A 9,278-nucleotide genomic window follows, 5' to 3' on the forward strand; every position below is an offset into this window, starting at 1 on the left:
GCCTGTGGCGGTCAAACCGTGTTCCAGCCTCGTGCGAGAGCAAGACTCAGACAAACTCTATTTGTAATGTGTAAATATCATTCTTTTGGGCTTGTTGAAGGCAAGGTTACAATCGATGCACAGGCTATTCTAAGAGCGTTTTGTTGTTGCATCTTCTGGGGCGGGTACTTGAAGGTCATGGTTGATCATCGGGCTCGATGAGTTCGGCAAATCATATTGTTGTAGCTGAGGCTGGCTGCCTTTGAAGAAATTCCTGCCACTAAGGTGAATGCGGCGATGAGATGGGACGAGGTTAAGCTAGGATGAGCAGAGCTGTCAAGGGCAGTAGAGTAGCAACTGGCGAGAAATCAAGCCAAGTTCTACGGTTGATATGAATTTTGGTACCCCCACTCAAGAAATTGTCGGTGCTATAAACTAATTGAATATAGGTAGCCAGCAATGCAAAATGCGTGGTACATGTAGCTTGGGTAATTCCTGAAACATTGTACGTCGGCGAATGTCGTTATTGTTATGACACACACAAGGAGCGAGTTGAGGGATGAACTGCAGAGGACGAAGACTACGGAAGTAAGTCGCGCCAAGATAATCCGTTAAGTTAAGAAATAGTGCGTACTAGCTGCAGGATAAGCATGCCCTGGTTGTGATGAACGTCTCTGCGAGTAACATTCATAAAATCTCATTTGTAGTACATAATATACTCATCGATGGATATGGTGTAGCAGGAATGGTTAGAAGGACTTACTGAGAATAGAATGCCTAGCGGGATGTAAGCGGCGGCAAAATCAAATATTTGTGCGCGAGACAGGCAGCATTCGATGGATGACCTATAACTTCAGTGTCAGCTGGAGACTAAGTTTCGGAGATAGGAACTGGTGCTAGCAACTCCTCCTAATGCTGGCGGCTTGCCATAGGCTAAATGCCTGTAGTTATCCGGAAACTGCTGCGTGTTGGCTCTATGGAAGGAAAACAGCATTTGAGCAGCAGCAAAGGACCAATGAATAAGGAGCGGTGGCTTCACAGGTGTATTCGATGAATGCGTTGTCCCAGAAAATTCTCACGATGCTGTATGCTGCGCAGGCGGTGTGGAGAAAACCGGTACAGCTGCCGCTGTACCTCGCAATCTTTCGTCGGCTCTAAAGCGCCCGATACATCTTAATAATGGACAATAATGTAGAAGACTGTGTAGGATAGAACGAATTTAGATTTCAATAAATTATAGCTACAATATGGGCCACAGCATTTGGTAAGGGACCCACTTCATGGATATGATACAGATTTGGTACAGGTAAGCGCATTAGAATTATAGTAGTGGATCACTTGGCGGACGAATGACGCCGCGAAATAGCACAGCCGGCGCAGACGGCAACATCGCCAACACAGTTCCACGTCTCGACACTCACAGTACAGTCAACAATCAGGACTCTTATTTGTCGATTCCACGGAACCGGCCATAGCCGCTCATGTTCGTGTTTCCTGCGAATGACGAAGGCTACCGTAAGCGAAAGCGCGCCCACAAAGCCTGTGAACAGTGCAAGAGGAGACGAGTATGTGTTGTCAGAGCATATTTTCTTAATTTTTTGAGTGATCTGATTCTGTCATATAGAAACGATGCGAACCTCCCTTTAAGAACCATGAGCGATGCGCTCCTTGTATGAAAGAAAATATTCCGTGCAGGTAATTGCAGTTTATGGTCATTATTTACGTTCGCCATTAATCGTCTGCTAGTCTGGTACCTGTTACGACAAATGATATCGGCGACCCCGACCAAGGCTCTGTCGACGACTTGGAAGATACAAGAGCAGTTACGGAACGTGTTGTTAAAGCTGCTGTTGCTCGAGTGTCTGTCTCGCCTACCACTGTTGGAATCAACTCGAATCCGGCGGAACCGACCAGTGTGACTAACGGCAAGCGAAAGGTTGCTACCTCGTCTACATCTGCGTCCGCTGCTGCGACAGCAGCGGCAGCAGTTGCTCCTGTGGCGTCGTCTACGGCAGCGACGTTTGATGATACTGTCGCTACTCCGGTAGCTCATGCGACCTCGCCAGCACCACCAAAACGTTCCACTTCATCGTCAACCACAATTGGAATGAAGCCCGTGACGTCAACTGCAACGAATGACATCGGCTCCACGCGATTTATTGGAGATCTTGACCCAGCGTCTGTTCTCTTAGCACTTCGCAACACGGAGAAAGATCGCGTAGGTGTTTGGGTTAAAGGTGCGTCAATGCATCAACCTATCAACCAACATCTCATAGCATACCTCGACTCCCTTCACGCTTTTGACCTTCCTCCACGGCAAGATAGAGAAGGATTGATCAATGTGTATTTCAAATATGTACACCCTCTCATGCCGCTACTGGACAAGGTCACTTTCTTACGCCAGCACGCGCGTGATGAATGCCCGACACTACTTCTTCACGCAGTGCAGCTGGCTGCGTGTCGTCATTCTTCTGCTCGAAAGTTTATCCACCTGCGGTCGCCTCGGCATTTTGCGTCGCTCACTGCTGCCAAAATTCGTGCTCTTATCTTCGCAGACATCGAACGAGATAAACTGACCGTTGTTCGTGCTCTCGCGCTATTGTCTCTGCATTCCGAAGGTTCCGATGGCTTGGAGAAATCATGCTCGGATTTGGAGCAGGCCTTCCATTATGCCCATTTCCTCGGTCTTCACCATGAGCGACGTTCGCATCCTGACCAAGCACCCATTCGCCGCCTGTGGTGGTGTCTTTGGTGCCTCGATCGCATGTCGGCATGCGTATCTGCTCGTCCGGTCATTTCCCGACTGGATGACGTTGGAGTTACTGGATTGCGGTCAAATGAAGAAGGTTGGCTCAGTAAGCTTTACGAGGTTTGTCAGGTTCTCGATCGCGTGATCATGATGTATCGACCGCTTGGATCTACACTGCCTCCTGAAGTTGACTTGCATGTGACATACGGACCAGATGATGTAAAATCGCCGTTTGCCTCTTTCTTGCAACTTCTTCGTCATGCTGCGTGCATATTGGCTCACAAGCGCGCTCCGGAGGCCCCTGAAGTTAACGCTTCGATTTTGTTACATTCGACGTCGCAAATTCTCCACATTGTGCGGACACAATCACAACTTCCTCCATTCCCGGTCGTCCCGTATGCCGTGTCGCTCACATTAACGGTTTATCTTCGACTATATCCTTCTCCAGAGGCTACAGCCGGGTGGCACGAAAGTTGCGCCGTGCTGGACGATCTCGCAAAGACGTGGTGGGTTGCAGAGGCCATGGCTGGCATGGCGCGGTCCGTGTTCCGCAAGTTGGAAGAAGATCTTGCAAATAGACAAGCCGTAGAAGAAGCCATGGCCGACGCGCCCGAATTCTCGGCACCTGTCCGACGTCCTCCTCCTCTGCCGGCTGCACCTGGGCCGTCTCCTGCAAAGCCATCGCGACACTCTACTTTGAAGAAGGAATCGAATGCGCGGGCGCATTCTAAAGATTTTGTGGAGCCAATCTTTCCACTGCCCTCGTCTACTTTTCGGACATCAGAACCCACCACTTCGACTGGAGCAAACAGTACACTTATCAATACTTCCGTGTCAGCACCAATGTCTGGAACAGCACCGCCGGTTTCCGTCGCCACACCATCATTGGAAACGCAGTTCTTGGAAATGTTCTCAGACTTGCCTAACCCGACTAGTTTCTTAGATCAAGCTCTTATGCTAGATGATTTTGCTGGATTGTCAGAACTCTGGATTCCGGATTTACAGTTTGAAGAAACGGCGGTGGCAACTAGCAGCAGTGCCCCCGCCGTGGGTCCTTCCGCTAACACGACTTCACAAACGCCATTTGCAATTCCTGGTTTTCTAGCCACGAACGGAAACGAGTCGGCCAAGTATTTGAAGTAATAGGAGTTTTGACATAACACGCAGGACCTCCGGATGGTTGCGAATTCCCTAGTGTACGATATAAATTTTTTTTGAGTTTTCTATTTGGAAACACGTAATGGGTCATTTTCTCTCTGGATCGGAACAGGTAGTATGTAATATTTTTGCATCTGATACGCATGTATCGTTGTACATTGTTTGAGATCTCGAAATGCGCTGTTCGTTGACTGGATCATGTGGGAAAGTTGTGTATTATAGGCGATGGTGTTAGTTTAGTTTTTATGGTTTAGGATTGTTATAGCAATTAATATGAACTTGTTTTTAATGTTGTTCCTAAAAGAGGCTTGCCGAATGCGCGTTTGAAAGCTTGGAGTGTCGATTTCCGTTTCCGATAGCCGACCGACGGGCATAGCGCTGCTGACTAGGACCTCGAACGATCTGGCTGCACCTACACCTGCAAATGTGGAGCTGCCCTCGGAGCATATGCTAACTTATCAACGGGCAGTTGATTAATGCAGCAGGAGCGTTACAGGCTACTTGCGCCGTAATAAAAGTGTATATCTCGCGGGTCAGAGAAGTTAGATACACACCTTACCACAGGCGTCATATGTTCGTAGTAGTTCGCTCGGGTGGTATTTGAAATCTCTCTGGCCTGAGCTGCCGGCGAAAAGCCACAAAGGCAGACTAGCTCCTGCGCAAGGTCGCGTGGTTGATTTGCAGCGAAGGGGTCGGGGAACGAAATATTGGCTAGTCTGCCATTCCATCAGCGACCCAGATAGTCTCGCTATACCTTGGATCAGATCGAGTGGTCACAATAAGGCAGCGACGCATACTGAAACGAAGATCCCCGTTGCAATTGGACGGCTGTCGCGACGTGGACGGTGACTATGTGATGGATGGAAATGACAATATTTTCGGGACCTACCTTTCTGCTTCTGAGAATAAAGTAAGGGGAAAGAATGCCACCACCAACAGATCTTCCACAACGCAGCAAAGGTACGAATGAAGCAAAAAAGCGAATAAAAATGAGGTAGCCTTTGCTGTGAAGCCGATGGTGGACGCGTACGCCACCATTTGCGTTTGCGTTAAAGATTGCGTGCCTGTGAAGTCGCGGTGAGGAGGACCTGAAGTTATCATCTGAATGTTGAGGTAGTAGACTATTTACACTCTTCAGCACCGGCACTAAATGGAGTCGGTGTTATTCTCGACTTCGCTGTTCAGACACCTTTTACTTGTCAACACAGAGTATATCCACATCAATTGTATACCTACGGGATACACGGCATTGTTCGCCCGACACTCGGGAAAGTTCCCACTATTGCTTGCACAATCAACGCTAAGCGACCGACCCCGTTCGTGAATGTACAATAATAAGCGAATATTCTGGTTGCTAGAAAGGTAAGGATCCCGCAGCATGCGTTTAAAACAATAACAAGAGGGGATAAAAGTTCTCAGTAGTGATTCTTAATCCGCCAATGACGTGCCCGATCACTTTCTTCGGAGTTTAGCTTCATACAGGAGTTAGGAGTTTATGCGGCCGAAGGGGCAAGATGCTCTTCGGTAGCCAAATTGGGGTTTTTTTGTCCAAATTGATACCAGATCTACAAGTCTTAACAGGCTAGCGAGCTCTTGCATGAGCGGCGCACTATTTGGCGAAGATGTATACGGGTTCACTTTTTTTGGTGTTTGCGTCAAGTACAGACTTGAAACTCAAAAACCCACGCGACAACCAACAAAAAGCACACTCAAACCTTATATGCAAATCGTTAAACGTTAAATCCACCAAAAAAACAAAAATCCAATATTATGGCACCATGCACGTCGCGGCTCAGTACTTATTGAATTTGTCAGAAAAGGTGGAGATATATGGGGGGGAGACTAACTATATTTATTTAGGGACTAGCTTAAACCCAAAAAAAAAGCCTCCTGAATTTGTTGCTATAGTGCAGATGCTCTACATAAGACAAATACGATTCTGATCGCCATTCAGTGCTGATCACTATTCTGAGCTTAAAGTTAGTGACAAAACCGGATTGCCATTTTATATATAGTCGATGATTGCCTCTACCAAAGGTTGGTGCAAAATGCAACTGAACGAATGTCAAGTATATAGTGTGAGATGATGACGTTTTGATGACCTCGAATGGAACTCAACTCAACTCAACAGGAAAAGTAGGCTGATGCGTATTCACGCTTTTCTAAATTCAATATAGCGCAGGTGTGCACTCAAAAAAAATTAGTGGAGATATCGATGGGTTAGGGAATGGGGTAAGATATTTATAGCTATGATACCAAAAAACAAAATGTTTGCTTTTTGTTTGTTCTGTCGACGGGGGCAAAGCCCAATTTAAGCATCGGCTAAAATAATAATAGTTAACTGGTAAAAATACAGACAAGTTAAACTTTATCAATTGCATATTCGCTAACTGCGAGTCAAATTAATAGCTTTTTTTTTTTTTTTTTTTTTTTTTTTGCGCCGCAGGATTTTGACACGGACGAATTTGGGGTATAAGGTATCAGATCTGTTTTCTTAACACCGATGATGATGATGATGATGATGATGATGATGACACGGTTAATCGGCTGTTATGTGTTATTACTTGTGACATGCACACGGGTATTGCCGTGTTTCATTTAACTCGACGGCGCAATATTGAACAATCAGTCAAAAGACCATGAGTTACTTTCATTTTGACACATGATTGACATTTAAACTTATTTAAACAAAGATCTAGAACATGTATTAATTCTGAGAAGCTATGCGAACAGCGAAAACCAAGAAGATTGCATATACCGTCATATACATAAAAATCATGAGTACTACCTAGATTACAAACACGTCCATCCGCGCCGAAACATAAACAAAACCGTTCCATAAATTACAAAAAATATTATCAAAAAGTAAGTACCAATTAATACACAAGGAGAATGGAAAAAAAGATTCGCGTAATATAATTACAAGATGCATGATACACATTGTCAAATACTAACTGTGACTGAAAAACTCGGGCACCTCCCATACGCCAAGGCGCGAGCCTGGTTGCGGTGCCTGTTGGGCTTGCTGGTTTTGGTCTGACAGTGGGCTTACCTGTGGGAGACCTGTTCTTTGCGGTAGTACCCCGGAACTGGAACCGACCGACGACGCAGTGTTCATAATCGTTGCTCTTGGTTGTGTCGGTGGAACAAGAGTGTACTCTTGCAGCGGAGGGGGAGGAGGCGGCGGCGGCGGTGGCTGAAGGCTTTTTGTTGGGGGTGGTCCATATGATGCGGACTATACTGTTAGCTATGACACACGCGGCGCGATACTGATGTGCAAATAGAACATACGTATTTTCCTACAATCTTCTTCAACGCTGGCCCGAGGATCTTCCACGGAAAGACTTTAACGTCTTTTTCAATATTTCGCGGCTTCGGGTTTGGAAACGCCATAATTAGCTTGAAAAACTGTTCACTCTCAATTCGGCCCTTGCTGACAGTGAGCGGACGATAGCCTTCGAGATTGCGTCTGATCCGGTTCTTTTCCTCGACCGTGAATCGGGCTGAGACGAGTTGCTCAAGTAGGAATATGCAGTCAACTGAGGTGACGTAGAACTCTTTCCGCGCGGCCCAGTAAATGCACGACATAACACACTCCCCCTCACAGCGGCTCGCCCGCTCTGGCTGTGGCGGCTGCATGCTCGCGACGTATTCTGCCTGCGTGGTCATGGTGGCGGAGGCCCGGATTACGGCGCCGCGCTGGCTGTACACGAACTTGACTAGTCTGCGCTGGGCTTTCCATTCGTCTGCGGACCAGTTGTGCGCGAGAGCGTCGAGATCTGACTGGATGCGCAACGAGGCCCTATTTGGCGCTGGAACGGGAGGTGAGCCTGCAGCGGCGGTCGTTGCAAATGGAGGGAGCGTTGATGTGCGGACCAGGGCTGGGACCGGGAGGGAGCCATCGTCTTCGTCATTCGCGGGGGTCGTCTGTATCTGCGTCTGGGTGTTGTGTCGCGGGTACGGGTAGGACGTGGACTGTGGCGGGGGCTGTGGTTGTGGATGGTAGGACTGTATTGACGGCAGTGTTTCGTAGGAAGTATTCGTGGGTGTGGCAGTCGACGGGGCGGATGACGCTGCGGCGGACGTGTAGGACTGGGCGGGTTGGAAGGACGACTGTGGTTGCGGAAGCGTCGCGTAGTTCGAGTAAGAGTACCGGTGGCCTCGCGGATCGCGAAGCAATAGCTGCTGGTGGTTGTGAGAAAAAATGCCAGAGTCTGTGGAGCCGTATGCGTAATTCGGATGGTGAGATTCATACGAGGCCGTAGACGAACTCGGGGAAATATCGTATGAGGCGCGCCTATATTGGGGCTGTTGGGATTGCTGAGACGGCGGCGCGGAAGACTGCGAGCTCGACATAATTTGAGACGATGGCGGAGGCTGGTAGGACTGAGATGATGGTGTCGGTTGGCAGGTAAAGTCCGTGACCGTGAGCGAGCCGAGCTCGCGGCCGGCGCTGTCTTCGACGAGCAAGTAGACTGGAATAGGCTGGCTGATCCAGTTGTCTGGCAGCTGAGGGACTGTGGATGTGAGGGCAAAGTAGTGTGGACTGATAATCTGACGAGCACTTGGGTGAGGAGGGGCAGAGCGGGAGACGGCTGCAGCGCATCTGAGAGATCCAAAGACGATTCTGAGGATGAGCGGCGCAGGTTGTTCGAGGAGGTCGACGGCAGAGGCAACATAAACTGTGAACGCGCCGCCCTCAGTACCGCGTGGGTCTGAGCAGCCCACGACGGTAGGGAACTGGTTCATGGGACGGAGGGCGATTAGTGAGGAAAGTGATGAGGACGATATTCGCGGGACAGGGAGCGGGGGGAGCTGTGCGGCCGGAGGTACGCAGAGCATGGGCCTGATCAGCAGCAGCAGCAGCAGCAGCAGACGCGACGGCGGGACGGCGGGACGCAGCGGAACTATCGAGAGCAAGAGTCGATGAGTTGACACGAACGAAAGCAAAGGAAGAAGAGAGGAAGAGAAGTTATTGCGAGGATGCGGCGCTGGAGGATAATAAAACCCCCCCAGAGTGGGAGAAGGGCGGAAGGAGCCGATTAGGCGGGACCAATGCAAAAGCGACGAGCTAACACAGAGAGAGAGAGAGAGAGAGAGATATTAGAGAGAGAGAGTCACCACAGATTAACTGGCCGTTCTTCACTACTCGTAAAACTGGAAGCCCAGCCCAGCCCAGCCTGTGTATAAAGGGCCAGTAGCCGAGACCAGTTAGTGACCCCAATGACCCCGATGGATAGTAGTGTAATTAGTGGAACAGTGAGAACAGGTTGGGAAAAACCTGGGCAAAGCAACTCCGTCGATCAAAGCTGCCAGACTGGCCAGACTGCGGGCTGATATCACCGCAGCTCCCAAATGACGCCTAATGTCGCACAGACTTTTTTTAGGGTTT

At 48.8% G+C, this 9,278-nt stretch overlaps 2 protein-coding genes across 2 annotated transcripts; one reads left to right on the forward strand and one right to left on the reverse strand.

Annotated features, from left to right (window-relative positions):
• The first annotated feature begins 1,346 nt into the window (after positions 1-1,346).
• Positions 1,347-4,189, forward strand: V1513DRAFT_436591 (fungal-specific transcription factor domain-containing protein). The gene is made up of 3 exons (XM_066896804.1): positions 1,347-1,544; positions 1,604-1,674; positions 1,726-4,189. Exons 1-3 carry the CDS (start codon positions 1,461-1,463, stop codon positions 3,869-3,871), a joined length of 2,301 nt encoding a protein of 766 aa, XP_066756273.1. The 5' UTR covers positions 1,347-1,460; the 3' UTR covers positions 3,872-4,189.
• Positions 4,190-6,610: 2,421 nt separating this feature from the next.
• V1513DRAFT_109359 (uncharacterized protein) lies at positions 6,611-9,014 on the reverse strand. Its single transcript, XM_066894119.1, has 2 exons — positions 7,178-9,014; positions 6,611-7,121 (listed from the first exon to the last, which is right to left on the reverse strand). Exons 1-2 carry the CDS (start codon positions 8,726-8,728, stop codon positions 6,837-6,839), a joined length of 1,836 nt encoding a protein of 611 aa, XP_066756274.1. The 5' UTR covers positions 8,729-9,014; the 3' UTR covers positions 6,611-6,836.
• Positions 9,015-9,278: the final 264 nt, after the last annotated feature.

The sequence above is a fragment of the Lipomyces chichibuensis genome, assembly GCF_038497645.1.
Source record: "Lipomyces chichibuensis strain CBS 12929 unplaced genomic scaffold V1513scaffold_2, whole genome shotgun sequence".
NCBI classification, from domain to species: domain Eukaryota; kingdom Fungi; phylum Ascomycota; class Lipomycetes; order Lipomycetales; family Lipomycetaceae; genus Lipomyces; species Lipomyces chichibuensis.